Source organism: Hyperolius riggenbachi, chromosome 3 (genome assembly GCF_040937935.1).
Source record: "Hyperolius riggenbachi isolate aHypRig1 chromosome 3, aHypRig1.pri, whole genome shotgun sequence".
In the NCBI taxonomy this organism is placed as follows: domain Eukaryota; kingdom Metazoa; phylum Chordata; class Amphibia; order Anura; family Hyperoliidae; genus Hyperolius; species Hyperolius riggenbachi.
Genome location: NC_090648.1, coordinates 60,884,729 through 60,904,373, shown reverse-complemented (window position 1 = coordinate 60,904,373; position 19,645 = coordinate 60,884,729). Strand labels below are relative to the sequence as shown.

Here is a 19,645-nt window from a genome sequence, read left to right as displayed (position 1 = left end):
AACAAAATGTGCAAATCAATATAGCTCCCAGGATTTCATTATATCAGGCTCAGTGTCACGCTTACCTTTCAGGTTCCCGACGGCATCTCTATGCGCGTGCGGGAACTCTCGTGATCTTATCACGTGCACGCCAGACGTGGTTACACATCACAGGCGTGCACGCATAGTTTTGTACATGTGCGCATGCGCAAAAAGCACTGTGAACTGGGCCTCAGTCATTGTTCATGAATGAAAATCACTATCTTTTTTTGGCATTTCTTTCAAAATTGATTTTGCCTTCCCCTGGATCAACTGAGATATGTGAGGGTGCAGAACAGAAAGGGTACCAAATGTTTACTTATTTTTTATTATTCTGGTTGGACTTGATAAATGGGTGTCTTTTTTCAACCAAACTATGTAAAAAAAAATGGTAGTAATAAACATTCCAGGTCTGCTATACTGAAATTGGCCAGCAGGGGCTGTTGCTGAATATTTCACATTTTAAAGGGAACCAGAGACGCCAGCGTTAAAAAAAGAAATAAGATTTCATACATACCTGAGGCTTCCTCCAGCCCCATAAGCCTGCATCGCTCCCACGCCGCCATCCTCCGCTTCCTGGATCGCCGGTACCGGGTCCCGTCACTTCCGGCGGACGCGGACAATTATCCGCATGCACAGGGGCTCCCTCCATACCCGTACGCTTGCGGCTGCGCACTATGCAGCCGCACGCGTAAGGGTATGCCGGGAGCCCCTGTGATGCGGACGATTGGCCACGTGCTGCCGCCGACTGGCCGAAACTACGGGACCCGGGACCGCCGGATACAGGAAGCGGAGGACGGCGGCGTGGGAGCGATCCGTGCGTATGGGGCTGGAGGAAGCCCCAGGTATGTATAAATTATTTTTTCTGGGGCCTCTGGTTCCCTTTAAACTGTTTGTGATAACAATACGCTTTTTCCGGTTTATTATTATTATTTAGTATTTAGATTATATAGCACCAACATCTTGACACTAACTGTCCCTCAGAGGAGCTAACACTCTAATCTGTTCTTACAAATTCTGTGACGATGGTTTGCCTACTAGTATATCCAGTGTGCACCTGGTAAATCAGCATATTTATGAAAATCGGAACTAGCGTTTCTACATTCTTCTCCTAGCTCGCAAATATTGTGAAGTGGACCTCTTACCAGATCATCACATACGGTAGCCAGCCAAGAATATGAAAAGCGCCAAAGGATATAAAATAATAAAAAAATGATTTAAATAGAGATAGCGGTGAGGTTACCTCATAATTGTTAGTCACACAAATATGAATGATTCTTAACTTGTCAGCTAAAAAGGCTAATCTCCAATCATCCCCACCGATTTTATTTCCTATCCTGGGGTAATCCTCATATTTAGCCTGGTCTGTCAAGTGATTGTAGTTATAGATGGTATGCTCTCTAGGATATTTTAATTTGAAAAGCTGGCAAAAACCAAACTGGAATTGCTTTATGGCCTATGAGCAAGTGTGAAGAACCCCATCTACTCCTAAGGTTCTATTGGAGTACAACCAAATAATCCTTTTTTCACAGCTCCTTTGTCCCAAAGGTCACTGAGAATACCCCGGACCACCATTTTTGAGGATTTATTTAATTCTTGGGGTAACCAGAAAGGGCTAATTTCCCATATATATCTTATTAAGCACCAACTCTTATGCTTTGACCCCTTCTCATGCATGCATGAAAAATAGGATCACGCTATTTCACAAACTATCTCCTTAGAAGACTAGGATTCCAGGTGACAAAATGCTAAGGACTCCTCAAAATGCTAAGGAGTCCATATATTTATAAAATTCTATACTGATGGTACTTAACCCCAGAAATTCTTTCCCGCATATATAAGGACTTGTCCGATCTATGTTGGAGGGCTTGTTGTGGCGTACGAGAGAATTCGCCACCAGGAGACTTGGATGCAGGATACAGCCGATATATGGCTTATCCTGCTGGTGCACAACTCCCGGTGACGTTAATTACTATTCCCCCTCCAGGTCCACGTGGATAGTGGGGGATGATGCAATTCAGCTTCCAGCTATAGCATGCGGCCGAATTACAGTGTTTTAAAAGTAACTTCAGCTCCGTCTTCTGATGGCGCTGAAGTTACTCCCTGTGCGCCGCTATAGCTGCAATTTCTATTACGGTCTATGGTGGCGCCGGCTGCGCCCGAGTCTCCTGTGCTGGATTTTCAGTGTTCGCTGTTGTGACAAAGTTTTAATTGTTGATCCACCTTGGTGGAGGGTTGTCTTCCCAGCTTATCCCACAGAGAGCGACTATTTTAACCCAGGTTGGGTTCGTTCTCATCTGCACATCAATTGGTGACCACCTTTGGAAGTATCTCTGTATATATTACCACTCATGGCCTTTAAAAAGATACTACACTATATTTGGCTCTCGACCTCTCTCCCCATCTCCCCCCAGTCTTCCCCAACGTAGCACCAATGAGTACCTAATGCAGCAGTTACAGGAGGGCCACTGGTGGGCCCCTCTGGTCTAAGGGCACCGGTGCTATTGCAGCTTCTGTATCCCCTATTGCTATTCCACTGTCTATAGCAAAATCTTGCAACCTAGCATCCTCCAGTTATCTGGCAGTCAGCGCTGCTATACTCACTATAATTCCTCTATCCTGCCGGTTGTCAGAGCCTCCATCATCTCTCTGAAATGAGGCCCCTCCAGATTGTTAGCAGACAGGCCAAGCCTCTTCAGAGTCTGGTTGTTTCTGATTCCAGATGCCAGGTGGGTGCAGGACTCATCAGTGAGGCCATTATTTTCTAAACTAGAAGAAGAGAAAAAAGTTTACAGAATATTGTTAAAAAAAAATCTTCAAAAAATTACTGTTTACAAATCTCTCTTATGTGAATGGAATGTATTTTCTTAATTCCAAAATAGGTAGTTCATATGTTACATTGTCTTTAAATTGCATTAATTTGAGATAATGTGATTTGCAAGATCGGCCAATTTATCTGGTTACATTAATTGGTTAACCACTTAAAGAAAACCTGAACTGAAAATTTAAAGTCAAAATAACCATACACAGGTCATACTTACCTCCCGTGTAGTCTACTCCTCAATCTCTTTCTCCTCTCCCACATCCTGTTTGTCCACTGTAATCAAGGGAATTCTCTGTCCTCCATTTTGAAAATGGTCATTACCCCATAACAGCTTTCTGGTCAGCACACTGTTAAACTGTAACATCGCCCACTTGAGCCATAGGAAAACATAGACATTACTTGGCACATCAGTTGTCCTCTCAGCTATAACTGACAGCAACTGTTAAATAACTGACAGCAACTGATATATTTTAATTCTGACAAAATGTTGTCAAAACTCAAAGCGATCACTGTCAGAAGATTATGGTGCGTTTCTGAGAGGAACTATTAGCAAGGTAACTATGTAATGTTCATTTGAAGTTACCTCATGAGTTTATTTTAAAATTTTACTCAGTACAGGTTCTCTTTAAGGACCACGGGCTTAAACCCCCCTAAAGACCAGCCCAGATTTAGCTAATCAGGCCACTGCACCTTTAAGGCCTGGCTGCAGGGCCATACAACTCAGCACACAAGTGATCACCCCCCTCCTCTTATCTGCCCACCAACAGGGTCTGATCGCTCCCCCAATTTATTTTTTGATAAATATTTATTTCCTTTTTTTTTCTAATAAAATGTTAATATTTTTTTTTTTATTTACCTACCCGTTACTCCCTCCCTACCCCCACCAGCCAATCATAGCGATCGGCTGTCACAGGCTTAAGCCTATGACAGCGGAATCCTCCCGTCTCCCCCAGGGGGACAACCGTGTTACACGGCTGTCCCCAGTAGTGCGCTGCCATGGATTGCAACGCTGTACACAGTAAATAGATGGCAGTTTCGCTGTCTAACAGTCTCCTAGTGGCGATTGCCGCTGGGAGACTGATGGTGGAGCAGAGCTCCATCATCTAAGCAGAGATGTGCGCGCATCGGCACATGCGATCTCCTGCGAAACACGCCCCCCAGGAATGCACGCCAATCGGCGTTAGGCGGTCCTGGGGCTGCCGCCGCGTCCACACCAATTGGCGTGGAGCAGTCCTAAAAAGGTTAAGCTCCTCCCACCATTTCACAGTATTAAAGTGTAACCGAGGTCAAAAGTCAAATACGTACTTACCTAAGGAGAGCAAAGTCTCTGGATCCTAAGGAGGCTTCCCATGCTGTCCTCTGGTGCACCATTGTTGAGCACAGACCCACCAAAGGAATATGACAAACTTATATCGGATTCCAATCTCACCACCGGGCTTCTCCTCAGGCATGAGCATTGCTAAATTGTGCCTGCGTGAGCATGACTGCGTCTGTGCAGTAAGCCCTGCTATTGCGCAGGTGAGGGTGTGCTCACATGGGCAGGGCTGTTTCTTGCCCCGTTCAGCCGGTTCTGCTGAATGGGGCGCCGATGAGAGTGCCTGATTGGGGGGCGCCAGGCAGAAGGTTGTCATGTGACGTCACGTCACTGCTAGAAGCCGGTGACGCGCGGACACAGCGAGAGGCAGGAGGAGCTGTGCACCAGCGCGATCACCGGCTTCCTTAGATCCTTCTGGGCGCTCTACCCCTGTGGCCGCCGCTCTCTCCCTCCCTCTGGCCGCCGGCGCCGCCGCGTCAGACCTCGATCAGGCGGCGACCAGTAGTGCGGGCGCTAGGACCTAGCACGCCGCACTGATATGCGGAAGTGACATCACTTCCGCATATAGAGCTTGTGCGTCCGGCGCCCTCTTACTGGTCGGGTCGCCCGCTGATCGAGGTCTGACGCTGCTGCAAGGTGAGAAGGTGGCGGCGGTGGCGGCTAGAGGGGGGGTCCCCTTTCACTCACTCACTCGGGTCCTTATACCCCTGGCTCCATATACTGGGCACATATACCCCCTGGCTCCATATACTGGGCACATATACACCCTGGCTCCATATACTGTCTGGGCACATATACCCCCTGGCTCCATATACTGGGCACATATACCCCCTGGCACCATATACTGGGCACATATACCTCTGGCTCCATATACTGGGCACATATACCCCCTGGCTCCATATACTGGGCACATATACTCCCTGGCTTCATATACTGGGCACATATACCCCCTGGCTCCATATACTGGGCACATATACCCCTGCCTACATATACTGGGGACATATACCCCTGACTACATATACTGGGGACATATACCCCTGGCTCCATATACTGGGCACATATACCCCCTGGCTCCATATACTGTCTGGGCACATATACCCCCTGGCTCCATATACTGGGCACATATACCCCCTGGCGCTATATAGTGGGCACATATACCTCTGGCTCCATATACTGGGCACATATACCCCCTGGCTTCATATACTGGGCACATATACTCCCTGGCTCCATATACTGGGCACATATACCCCCTGGCTCCATATACTGGGCACATATACCCCCTGGCTCCATATACTGGGCACATATACCCCTGCCTGCATATACTGGGCACATATACCCCCTGGCTCCATATACTGGGCACATATACCCCTGGCTCTATATACTGGGCACATATACCCCCTGGCTCCATATACTGGGCACATATACCCCTGGCTCCATATACTGGGCACATATACCCTCTGGCTCCATATACTGGGCACATATACCCCCTGGCGCCATATACTGGGCACATATACCTCTGGCTCCATATACTGGGCACATATACCCCCTGGCTCCATATACTGGGCACATATACCCTCTGGCTCCATATACTGGGCACATATACCCTCTGGCTCCATATACTGGGCACATATACCCCCTGGCGCCATATACTGGGCACATATACCCCCTGGCTCCATATACTGGGCACATATACCCCCTGGCTCCATATACTGGGCACATATACCCCCTGGCTCCATATACTGGGCACATATACCCCCTGGCTCCATATACTGGGCACATATACCCTCTGGCTCCATATACTGGGCACATATACCCTCTGGCTCCATATACTGGGCACATATACCCCCTGGCGCCATATACTGGGCACATATACCCCCTGGCTCCATATACTGGGCACATATACCCCCTGGCTCCATATACTGGGCACATATACCCCCTGGCTCCATATACTGGGCACATATACCCACTGGCTCCATATACTAGGCACATATACCCCCTGACGCCATATACTGGGCACATATACCCTCTGGCTCCATATACTGGGCACATATACCCCCTGGCTCCATATACTGGGCACATATACCTCTGGCTACATATACTGGGCACATATATCCCTGGCTACATATACTGGGGACACTGGCTGTTTGTCATTATGTGCATTTACTGGTGAAAAGCGGTCTCTTGTTAAGTGCATTTACTGGTGAAAAGCGGTCTCTTGTTAAGTGCATTTACTGGTGAAAAGCGGTCTCTTGTTAAGTGCATTTACTGGTGAAAAGCGGTCTCTTGTTAAGTGAATTTACTGGTGAAAAGCGGTCTCTTGTTATGTGCATTTACTGGTGAAAAGCTGTCTCTTATGTGCATTTACTGGTGAAAAGCGGTCTCTTATGTGCATTTACTGGTGAAAAGCTGTCTCTTATGTGCATTTACTGGTGAAACGCTGTCTCTTATGTGCATTTAGTGGAGAAATTTTGTCAGTAAAAATCTTTTGTCAGTAACTTTTTTTTAGGTATTTGTCAGTAAAAAATAACATGAAAGGTTGGCAACACTGGCAGGCTGCGCAGCGCAACGGGAAAGATACAGGCAGCCCACCTCACGCTTGGGCTTGGCGGGGGGAGGAGCCGACGACAGCGAGCGAGAGTAGGGTGGCCGCATGCAGCCATAAATACGCAGTGTGTGACTGCGTCGCACTCGCAGAGCCTCTCAGTCTGAGTCAGTCCAGAGACTAGCAGACTCGCAGGCAGCCAAAGCCAGCCAGGAGCAAGCCCATGGAAGAGGGGTAGTGAAGAAAAAAAAAAATAATAAATAAAAATGGTGAGTTGGTTTCAAGAAGCCTTTTGACATGATTTCACTTAGCAGCTATGATTTTGGGGAAGGGGGGCGTTTTTTTTTACTCTCGAACTGGGTGAAATTTAGCCTAGAAACTGCCCTGCACATGGGTGCAGTGCATCTGCACTGCAGGAAGAGGAGTGCGGGAGGACTGAAGTATTTGATTTTTAACCCGAATTTTACCTCGGGTTCTCTTTAAACATCCCTGAACTACACACCCCATGCTGCAGAACTGTTGGGCTGCTTTCACAGTGGGACGTTACAGGCACATGTTACAGCAGCATGTAACGCAGCCCAACTCACAGCACTGAAAAATCAATGGGCTGTTCACAGTACCCACGTTGCGTTACAGTATAACGCTGCACATTCAATGAAAGTGCAGCATGCTGTGCGTTATATGCGGTTTTAGCCGTGTTAGACTGTTTGCACATGCTCAGTAATGTGTATTGTGAGTAGCCACATGGCTAATTAATATTCACTGCACTATGCGGACGTCACTGGCGGGACCACGTGATGCGGAGTGTTCCGATCACTTGGTCTTCAGTCTTTTTGCCGCATGCGCTGCTTTCGTCCGATAGTATGCGTCAAAAAGTACGCATCACGGACATCTTAGTGGGAAAGAGCCCTTAATCTATAAGCAGTAGAATGAAGTCTCTCGTACATTTTTTTCCCTTTCCTCCGTGCATGAGAGGCTTTGTTCTCCTGGGCATCCACACACGGACCTAACGTGCACATGCCCAGTTGGGGTGCCCTAGTCCATGGCCGTGAGTTTGTTCAATGGGCTCCAGTAGAATGAGGACCCTTTGTTGGAACAGTAGGGCCCTTTCACACCGAGGTAGAGCGATATTTTTACCGCACCCCACAGCAGTGCAATGAAAGTCTATGGAGACTTTCATACTACAATGTTACAGCGCAATGCGATGGAAATGGCGTTTTCGCTGCATCCCCGACGCAGGTCAAGAACTACGTTAGCACTGCGGCATTGTGTCAAGTTGTGGCAATCTGCGTCAGCCTGTAAGTCATGTTAGTCTATGGTGACGTGTGAATGTTTAAAAAATTACCGATGTGACGTCGCGGCGCACATTCACGGAAGTGTATTTAAACAATACGCGACGCATATTCAAAGCAGGAAGTGACAGCAAGCACCTGTCATGCTCACTTCCCTCTCACCCTGAAGGCCTGTTTGTGACGGTGCAATGCGGTGTGTCGGGCGCAACGCATCGCAATGATGACGTTTCTGGTGTGAAACCAGCCTGAGTTGTAAGAAGATAAAACAAGCCTCTGGACCAGGGGTCCCCAAACGTTTTGGGTCGAGGGCCGGGTCAACATACTTCAGCCAGCTGGGGGGCCGGAATATACATAAAATGATGGGAAGTTTTTGTGCACCAGACAGTGAAGCATACCCAGGTGACAACTTGCAGTCCAATTGGACAGCAGTGTCACTTGATGTAGAATTTAATTGGAACCCAGCAAGTTACTGCTTTCTGGCTTTATTCTATATGCAGACCACCAATATTTAAAGATGTAGCTGACCGCATCTGTAATACATTTTGTGTGTGTGGGGCCGGTAAAAAAGCCTCATGGGGGCACATTCGGCACGCAGGACCATTGCTCTGGACTACCGAGAGTCTTCCCACTACCAAAGTATGTAATTTTTCACAACCCATTTAGTGGTACCTTAAAGAAAACCTGTACTGAAAAAAAGTTCCCCGGGTTGTACTCACCTCAGTAGGGGGAAGCCTCTGGACCCTATCGAGGCTTCCCCCGTCCTCCTGTGTCCCACGGCGGTCTTGCTGCAGCCCACGGAACGCACAGGCGACAATTTGTCAGCCTGTGCAATATTTACCTTTTCTGGCTCTAGTGGGTAGAGTTGGGCCGAACCTCCGATTTTAGGTTCGCGAACCGGGTTCGCGAACTTCCGCGGAAGGTTCGGTTCGCGTTAAAGTTCGCGAACCGCAATAGACTTCAATGGGAATGCGAACTTTGAAAAAAAAAAATAATTATGCTGGCCACAAAAGTGATGGAAAAGATGTTTCAAGGGGTCTAACACCTGGAGGGGGGCATGGCGGAGTGGGATACACGCCAAAAGTCCCCAGGAAAAATCTGGATTTGACGCAAAGCAGCGTTTTAAGGGCAGAAATCACATTGAATGCTAAATGACAGGCCTAAAGTGCTTTAAAACATCTTGCATGTGTATACATCAATAAGGTAGTGTAATTAAGGTACTGCTTCACACTGACACACCAAACTCACCGTGTAATGCACCGCAAACAGCTGTTTGTGTAGTGACGGCCGTGCTGGACTGGTGCGCACCATGGCGAGAGTGCATGTTTTGGTGGCTTTACAGCCCATATGGTCGCCTGGCTGATGTAGCTGAATGACAGAACAGTGACTGTCCAGCTGATCAAATTTGGTCTGACCACAATGAAGCAACGACCTTATTATCTTTTGTGTGCCCCCCGAGACACTCATCTATGCGCCGGTCATTGCTTCATTGTGATACGCAAGCCCCTTCACCACGGCAAGGTAATGATCACGAAGGGGAATGGGCGCATGTACATGCCTTTTCTTTTGTTGTTGCAGCTGCCCGCAGTGCAGCCAGAAAAATTAGGCAGTCATGTACACGCACCAGAAAAATGATTACAGCGGCCGCTGCTAGCAGCGGCCTAAAAAATTCAGCAATCCGCCTGGAGTCCCGGACCCTGTTGGTGGTGGTGGAGAAGGTGGTCAAGCGGCCTGCAGGCAGACATGCTGTGTGGAGGGACTGGGAGCGACTTAGTCTTCTTGGGGCAGCCCAGGCAGCCAGTCACACGGCGTGCAGGCAGAGATGCTGTGTGTGCGGGGACTGACTTAGTCTTGGGGCGGGCAGCAGCCCTCCGGGATCCATGCCTCATTCATTTTGATAAAGGTGAGGTACTTAACACTTTTGTGACTTAGGCGACTTCTCTTCTCTGTGACAATGCCTCCAGCTGCGCTGAAGGTCCTTTCTGACAGGACGCTTGCGGCAGGGCAGGAGAGAAGTTGGATGGCAAATTGGGACAGCTCTGGCCACAGGTCAAGCCTGCGCACCCAGTAGTTCAAGGGTTCCTCATCGCTGTTCACAGCAGTGTCTACATCCACACTTAAGGCCAGGTAGTCGGCTACCTGCCGTTCCAGGCGTTGGTGGAGGGTGGATCCGGAAGGGCTACGGCGAGGCGTTGGACTAAAGAACGTCCGCATGTCCGACATCACCATGAGATCGCTGGAGCGTCCTGTCTTTGACTGCGTGGACACGGGAGGAGGATTAGTGGCAGTGGTACCTTGCTGGCGTTGTGCTGTCACATCACCCTCAAAGGCATTGTAAAGCATAGTTGACAGCTGGTTCTGCATGTGCTGCATCCTTTCCACCTTCCGGTGAGTTGGTAACAGGTCCGCCACTTTGTGCCTGTACCGAGGGTCTAGTAGTGTGGCCACCCAGTACAGCTCATTCCCCTTGAGGTTTTTTATACGGGGGTCCCTCAACAGGCAGGACAGCATAAAAGACGACATCTGCACAAAGTCGGATCCAGTACCCTCCATCTCCTCTTGCTCTTCCTCAGTGACGTCAGGTAAGTCAACCTCCTCCCCCCAGCCGCGAACAATACCACGGGAAGGTTGAGCAGCACAAGCCCCCTGCGACGCCTGCTGCGGTTGTTCTCCTGCCACTGTCCCCTCCTCCTCCTCCTCCTCCCCCAAAGAAACACCTTGCTCATCATCCTCTGAGTCTGACTCGTCTTCTGCACACCACCTCTCTTCTTCCTCCTCCTCCCCCCTCTGTGCTGCCGCAGGTGTTGAGGAAACAGCTGGGTCTGATGAAAATTGGTCCCATGCCTGTTCCTGCCGTAACGGTTCCTGGTCACGCTCATTCACAGCTTCATCCGCCACTCTACGCACAGCACGCTCCAAGAAGTAAGCGTAGGGAATTAAGTCGCTGATGGTGCCCTCACTGCGGCTCACCAGGTTGGTCACCTCCTCAAACGGCCACATGAGCCTGCATGCATTTTTCATCAGTGTCCAGTTGTCGGGCCAGAACATCCCCATCTTCCCAGACTGTTTCATTCTACTGTAGTTGTAGAGGTAGTGGGTGACGGCTTTCTTCTGTTCTAGCAGGCGGGAGAACATGAGCAGGGTCGAGTTCCAGCGAGTCGGGCTATCGCAAATGAGGCATCTCACCGGCATGTTTTTGCGCTGAATTTCCGCAAAGCGTGCCATGGCTGTGTAAGACCACCTCAAATGCCCACAGAACTTCCTGGCCTGCTTCAGGACATCCGCTAAGCCAGGGTACTTTGCCACCAATCTTTGAACCACTAGATTCATGACATGTGCCATGCAGGGTATGTGTGTCAGCTTCCCCATATGCAAAGCGGAAAGTAGATTGCTGCCATTGTCGCACACCACGTTGCCTATCTCCAGGTGGTGCGGGGTCAGCCACTCATCCACCTGTTTCTTAAGAGCAGCCAGGAGAGCTGCTCCAGTGTGACTCTCCGCTTTGAGACAAGACATGTCTAAGATGGCGTGACACCGTCTTACCTGGCATGCAGCATAGGCCCTGCGGAGCTGGGGCTGTGTAGCTGGAGAGGAGAACTGCCACTCAGCCAAGGAGGAGGAGGACAGCGAAGAGCATGTAGCAGGAGGAGAGGAGGTGGCAGGAGGCCTGCCTGCAAGCCGTGGAGGTGTCACAATTTGGTCCGCTGCGCCCTGCTTGCCATCGTTCACCACCAGGTTCACCCAATGGGCTGTGTAGGTAATGTAGCGGCCCTGCCCGTGCTTGGCAGACCAGGCATCCGTGGTCAGGTGTACCCTTGACCCAACGCTCTTCGCAAGAGATGACACCACTTGCCTCTCAACTTCACGGTGCAGTTGGGGTATGGCCTTTCTCGAAAAATAAGTGCGGCCTGGCATCTTCCACTGCGGTGTTCCGATGGCCACAAATTTACGGAAGGCCTCAGAGTCCACCAGCCGGTATGGTAACAGCTGCCGAGCTAACAGTTCCGCCACGCCAGCTGTCAGACGCCGGGCAAGGGGGTGACTGGCCGAAATTGGCTTCTTCCGCTCAAACATTTCCTTCACGGACACCTGACTGCTGCTGTGGGCAGAGGAGCAGGAACCGCTCAAGGGCAGAGGCGGAGTGGAGGAGGGTGCCTGTGAAGGTGGAAGGGAGAAAGCGGCAGAAGCAGATAATGCACCTGATGGAGGAGGAAGAGGAGAAGGAGGGTGGCTTTGCTTTTGTGTGCTGCTGCTGCTTTTGCTCAGGTGGCCATCCCATTGCTGTTTGTGCCTTTTCTCCAGGTGCCTTCGTAAGGCACTTGTCCCTACGTGAGTGTTGGCCTTTCCACGGCTCAATTTTTGTTGGCAGAGCGAACAGATGGCTTTGGTCCGATCTGAGGCACACACATTAAAAAATTTCCACACCGCTGAGCCACCCTGGGATGTGGGCACTATGGGGACCTCAGCAGCTGATGCTGAAGGGCAAGTTGGCTGGCTGTACATAGGTGGCGATACATGGTGCCGGACTCTGCCACCAGCTGTTTCTGACGAAGAGCTGCCCCAGCTTCTTTCAGCAACTTCTCTCCTCCTACTACTCTCTGACTCCCCCTCTGAACTGTCCCCCTCTTCATCTCCTCTATTGGGAACATACAGAGGATCCCTATCATCGTCATCATCGTAATCATCCTGCCCAGCTTCGCTTGCCTCAGACAAATCCAAACATGCACCATCAGTAGGTCCTTCATCCTCCTAACACATTACATCCATAGTGTTGCCGCGTAACGCAGACATATGAGCTGGTGAAAATTCATCTGGCTGTAACAACAATGGCTGTGCATCAGTGATTTCACCACTAAATAATTCTTGCGAAGTGTCAAATGCAGCGGAAGTGGTGCTAGTAGTAGCGCTGGTGGCTGAGCAAGATGAGGTGTTCTGTGTCGCTAAATACTCAACCACGTCCTGACAATCTTGGGAGGTGATGGGACGTGCCTTCTTCCGAGCACTATACTGTGGGCCAGGTCCACACGAAATTACATTTACACGACCTCGCGCAGACCTGCCGGGTGGCCTTCCTCTGGCTCTGGCACTACCTCTTCCTCTACCTGTTTTGTCCATATCGGGTATGCACGGAGTGGTATATCACACTGCGTGCACTCACGTAGGTAGGTGGGTTCACTTAACTGCACAGGTATGCGCACTGGTGCGGTGGGTTCACTGAACAGAACAGCAAAAATCTATTAACCCTTCGCACACTCACATGCAAATGTTCAAACAATTGCATTCACAGATTCACTCATCCAGGCACAACTGTTATCCCTACAGCTAAATTAAAAGCCAGGGTTTTAGTTCACAGAAGAATGCATTCTTATGCTTAATCACCTATACTGCGCAGAAGTACCCAGGTAAACATAGGTGTCCTCACTCTGGCCCTGTAACATGCATAGTGCAGACATGCAAACACATTCATTGCATCAAACCTATCAATGGATTAGGAGCACACATCCTAACTTCCTCTCCTGGGAAAGACAGTGCATCTTACCAATCGCACAAGGGAGCTAATGTTATGTGTCCATGTGCACCATGCGCATACACCAGCATAAGCTGTCTGCATGCTGACAAACATACAGGGGAAGGGGGGAGTGCACCGAATTGGACCCTAGCCACAGGGGTCAATGATAAGAATAAACATAGATATATCCAGGCACATCGCCTCTAGTTAGGACATTAAATCAATTATTAGGGAAAGGGAGGTGCTGAAGAGAACACTGAACAGAACAGGTATGCAGTGGCGGGTTTACTGAACAGTACAGGTATACAGTGGCAGGTTCACTGAACACAACAGGTATGCAGTGGCGGGTTCACTAAACAGTACAGGTATACAGTGGCAAGTTCACTGAACACAACAGGTATGCAGTGGCGGGTTCACTGAACAGTACAGGTATACAGTGGTGGGTTCACTGAACAGTACAGGTATACAGTGGCAGGTTCACTGAACAGAACAGGTATGCAGTGGCGGGTTCACTGAACAGGTATGCAGTGGCGGGTTCACTGAACAGTACAGGTATACAGTGGCAGGTTCACTGAACACAACAGGTATGCAGTGGCACTGGCGGGTTCACTGAACAGTACAGGTATGCAGTGGCGGGTTCACTGAACACAACAGGTATGCAGTGGCAGGTTCACTGAACAGTACAGGTATGCAGTGGCGGGTTCACTGAACACAACAGGTATGCAGTGGCGGGTTCACTGAACACAACAGGTATGCAGTGGCGGGTTCACTGAACAGAACAGGTATACAGTGGCAGGTTCACTGAACACAACAGGTATGCAGTGGCAGGTTCACTGAACAGTACAGGTATGCAGTGGCGGGTTCACTGAACACAACAGGTATGCAGTGGCGGGTTCACTGAACACAACAGGTATGCAGTGGCGGGTTCACTGAACAGAACAGGTATACAGTGGCGGGTTCACTGAACAGTACAGGTATACAGTGGTAGGTTCACTGAACACAACAGGTATGCAGTGGCGGGTTCACTGAACAGTACAGGTATACAGTGGCAGGTTGACTGAACACAACAGGTATGCAGTGGCGGGTTCACTGAACAGTACAGGTATACAGTGGCAGGTTCACTGAACAGGTATACAGTGGCGGGTTCACTGAACAGAACAGGTATACAGTGGCGGGTTCACACAACAGGTATGCAGTGGCGGGTTCACTGAACAGGTATACAGTGGCGGGTTCACTGAACAGAACAGGTATACAGTGGCGGGTTCACAGAACAGGTATGCAGTGGCAGGTTCACTGAACACAACAGGTATGCAGTGGCGGGTTCACTAAACAGGTATACAGTGGCGGGTCCACTGAACAGAACAGGTATGCAGTGGCGGGTTCACTGCACACAACAGGTATGCAGTGGTGGGTTCACTAAACAGGTATGCAGTGGTGGGTTCACAGAACAGGTATGCAGTGGTGGGTTCACAGAACAGGTATGCAGTGGTGGGTTCACAGAACAGGTATGCAGTGGTGGGTTCACAGAACAGGTATGCAGTGGTGGGTTCACAGAACAGGTATGCAGTGGTGGGTTCACAGAACAGGTATGCAGTGGTGGGTTCACAGAACAGGTATGCAGTGGCGGGTTCACAGAACAGGTATGCAGTGGTGGGTTCACTGAACAGGTATGCAGTGGTGGGTTCACTGAACAGGTATGCAGTGGTGGGTTCACAGTACAGGTATGCAGTGGTGGGTTCACTGAACAGGTATGCAGTGGTGGGTTCACTGAACAGGTATGCAGTGGTGGGTTCACTGAACAGGTATGCAGTGGTGGGTTCACAGAACAGGTATGCAGCCCGGGAGACAAGCTAAGCCTAACTAATCTTTCCCTATGAGAGGAGTCTGCAGCAGCTCGCCCTACTCTCACTAACGCTGGCACACGAGTGACCGTAATGGCCGCCGCTGCCTGCCTTATATAAGGGGGGGGGTGGGGCTCCAGGGGCTAGTGTAGCCTAATTGGCTACACTGGGCCTGCTGACTGTGATATAGAGGGTCAAAGTTGACCCTCATAGTGCATTGTGGGGCGAACCGAACTTCCGGAAACGTTCGCCTGCGGGAGGCGAACGCGAACCACCGAAGTTCGTCGGGAACCGTTCGCCGGCGAACAGTTCGGCCCATCTCTACCAGTGGGGGCGCTGTTGTGGCTCTTCCCACGGAGATAGGCGAAAATTGCCGATCTCCGTCTGGTCCGCTTTACTGCGCAGGCGCAGGAGACTTGTGCCTGCGCAGTACAGCGGCCCGACGGAGATCGGCTATTTCTGCCTATCTCCGTGCAGAGAGCAGATACTGCGCCTGCGCTGGAGCCACGGAGGTAAATATTTACATCGCCGGCGCTCCGGGAGGATTTATGCCGCCGCTGTGGGACCGAGGAGGACAGGGGAAGCCTTAATAGGATCCGTAGGCTTCCCCCACCCGAGGTGAGTACCCCCCAGGGGAGGTTTTTTCATTTCAGATTTTCTTTAAGGGTAGCTAGTTGAATGCTTATCTCCCACCACAGAAGGAAGCTTCAAAAATGTTTTCTAGCCAAAGTTATTACTCTACTTAGAGTAGTATGAAACTCAACATTACATTTTCGCTCTAAAACAAACACAGAAAAAAATGAATATGATGCTCTTGCCTGGGCCCAGGGCCAATTTTAGGCATAGACAAACCAGGCAGATTCCCAGAGTGACTAAGGCTGCTTTCACAGTGGGACGTTACAGGCGCACGTTAGAGCAGCCTGTAACGCATCCCAACTCACAGCAATGATTAATCAATGGGCTGTTCACAGTGCCCACGTTGCGTTACATTGTAACGCAGCACGTAAGTTGAAAGTGCTGCATGCTGTGCGTTATGCGCGGCTAGGCCGCGTTAGACTGTGCGCACATGCTTAGTAGTGTTGGAGGAGGAGGTCTTTCCTCCTCCTCCTCGGCCAGGCACATGGCTAATTAATATTCACTTCACGGTGTGACATGCAGTGTTTACTTCCTGGAGCGCCGCTCTGTGCGGCGATTGGCTGGTGGGACCACGTGATGCCGCAAGCATCCAAGAGTACGCATCACGGACGCCAGGGTGAGCTGCACAACGCGGCTCACTCTGATGTCCACATCCAAGAGAACCAAGTGTTGCGTTAGGGGCACGTTATGCGACCATAACGTCCCCTAAAACGTTGCGTCCTGGTGGGAAAGTAGCCTTAGTGTAAACATCTCCCAGTTTATGACCGCTGTAATTAGTACTCCTATTATACTCACTGTAATTCCTCCACCCTGCTTTCTGCCAGAGCTTCCATCAGGTCACTGAAGTGGGGACCCTCCAGGTTGTTACCAGACAGACTAAGTTTCTTTAGGGTCTTGTTATTTTTGATTCCAGATGCCAGCTGTTTGCAGGATATATCTGTCAGCTTATTACCACCCAAACTGCAAAAAAAGGCAAAGAAGCAAAGCACTTAAAAAAAATGATTATTTCCCCAGAAATTCCAAAAATGAAATAAGATGCCTTCACCGTTTTTGAGTTCTAGAAAAAGGTGTTTTGTTACTCTTACAGAACAACTTCCTCAGTTCTGTTACAGTTAAAGCAGTATTGCCAGCCATAAATTCCATTTACCTACTGCTCTGGGTTTAGTACGTAGTCTACATGCAGTCTGCATTGCAAACATTCCAATACAATCATAAATGTGTCTGCTGTAATGAATGTTATCTCAGTCAGTCTGGCTCTATTCTGGTGCATTGCTGGTTAGAGGGAAGATTGTTATCTCCCCTCCCTGACTCCTGCACTGAGATGGATTAAGATGTAATGGTGCACTTGGCAAGGTAGTAGATTTGGGCCCCCCTGTGGTCCTTTTTTTGTAAGCTAAAGTGGAAAGAGGTCAAAGATGGTAGCAACAAGGCTCCAAGCGCCTGCCTAGGTTGCCTGGTGGATGATCCTGCTCTGGTCCTCACTGATTGGCTGAGGGCAGTTCAGTGTGTCACAAGGCTGAGAAGGGAAATGCACCTCACCCCTCTGCAGAAGCTGCTGAAATATGATCTATGCTTTGTTCACTTGTGTTAACAAAGCAAGATAGACATGACAGTGCATTTTTAGTACAGAGCTCAGTGGGGCGGAGGGCTGGCAAATGCATACACTATTTTAGACAGGAGAAAAAAAAGAGTAAGGGCCAGTTTCCACTACACGCAGATTGGATGCAGAATGAATGCAGAAAAACTGACTCCAATGAATGCCTATGGGCCTGTTTCCACTAAACGCGATTTTTCTGATGCAGATTTTCCCATAGGCATTCATTAGAGTCAGTTTTTCTGCATCCAATCTGAGTCCGATCTGCATGTAGTGGAAACAGGCCCTAAGGGAGGAAATTACATAAATAAAAGCTTCAGTCAGAAGCAGTAAAGATGGAAAATGCCTGGAACAATTTTCTCTTTATTTACTATAAAAATAATCAATGAAATCAAAATGTGGACAGTAGAATACATATGTTATATAAATAGTACAAGTATTTGTCTACTTATATATGTGTTGTTTTTTGTCCTGGGCTAGTATGCCTGTCCCTGCTGCTTTAAGGAAATACCTAGACGCTTATTAATACAGGCAATCTCCTTACTCTAGGCAGCAGTCTAACTGATAGACAATAATTATGCATAAACTTATTGTTGAAAATATTGTCTATAAAATACCCAGCAGCTCAGGTACGGACGTATCTTCCCTGTATACCATAATCCCGCATGAGGAAGGAGTTGAGGCCGTGAGGGAGGCGCTGGTACGAGAAGGGAGGTTGAAATTCCAACAAATTGACTTCCTAATTCAGCTTTTGGTTTACACACTGAAACACAACTACTTCTGGTATGCAGGAGATTATTATAGACAAAAGGTGGGATGTGCAATGGGGGCAAAATATGCCCCCAGCCTTGCGAATATCTTTATGGACAAATGGGAAAGACAAGTTGTTGGAGATGCAAGGAGTGTACAGGTACAACAATGGTGGCGGTATATAGACGATCTGATGATAGTATGGAAAAATGGACAGATGGGTATCGATGAATATATTGGGTGGCTCAATCAGAATGCTTTGGGGATTGTGCTCTCAGCAACAAGCAGTGATACTAGCATTAACTTCCTTGATTTGCAATTGAGGAAGGTAGGAAATAAAATCGTGACCAAAACCTTCTTCAAGAAAACAGACAGAAATGGATATATTCCGAGGAACAGCTGCCACCACGAAAAATGGTTAAGGAATATTCCAAAGGGACAGCTCTGTCGGATTAAGCGGAATTGTACCAATGAGGAGGATTTTAGGGAGCAAAGTGGAATCCTAATGCAAAGATTTGAGGAAAAGGGATATGATAGGGGCATGCTGTGGGAGGAATTTAGAAAGGTAGAAAAAATGGATAGGGAGATCTTACTGAGGGATAGGGGTAATGAAGAAGGGGAGGGACGGAAACAAGAATTTGCGATATTCCTGGACTATAATAGCCAATATAGGGAGATTGAGAGAATAATACAGAGGCATTGGAACATTCTCAGAAGTGATCATATATTAGGACAGCACCTACCACCCCGACCTAAGTTTATATATAGAAAGGCTCGCAATTTGCAGAGCATTCTGGTACCCTCATATGTGGACGGTCCCCGGCAGAGAAGGGGGGACATGTTGGGGACAATAGGTTTTTTCCCGTGTAGAAACTGTGGGTCATGTGAGGCAACTCACTCAGAAAGGAAATATGAGATTATGTCTGGAGTGACCGGACGATCGTACAAAATGAAGGACTGTATCACATGCAATTCCACACACGTGGTATATCTATTATGGTGCACATGTGGATACCAATATATTGGAAGGACAACTAGAGTACTCAGAAAAAGGATATCCGAACATGTGTACAATATTGAGCGTGGATTTGAGGGACATAGTGTGTCGAAACATTTTAAGTTATGTCACTAGAGAGACCCTAGCCAAATGAGGTTTTGTGGAATAGAAAAATTAACAGGGAATTGGAGAGGCTGTCACAAGACAAGGGAGATTTCAAAAATGGAGATGAAATGGATATTTGAAATGAAGACAATGACACCTGGTGGTCTAAATGTGGAAATGGACCTAAATTGTTTCATATCGGATGACTAGGCTAAGTCTGATCAA

General features: G+C 48.8%; 1 protein-coding gene across 4 annotated transcripts in view; it reads right to left on the bottom strand.

Annotated features, from left to right (window-relative positions):
• The window catches only part of LOC137562642 (NACHT, LRR and PYD domains-containing protein 3-like), a 158,170-nt gene that overhangs the window by 17,022 nt on the left and 121,503 nt on the right, over window positions 1–19,645 (bottom strand). For all 4 annotated transcript variants that reach the window (XM_068274176.1, XM_068274173.1, XM_068274175.1 and 1 more), the window contains 2 exons: window positions 16,770–16,934; window positions 2,623–2,787 (listed from right to left, as the gene is read on the bottom strand). In XM_068274176.1, the coding sequence (XP_068130277.1) occupies window positions 2,623–2,787; window positions 16,770–16,934 (330 nt within the window). The remainder of the gene's footprint in view (window positions 1–2,622; window positions 2,788–16,769; window positions 16,935–19,645) is intronic.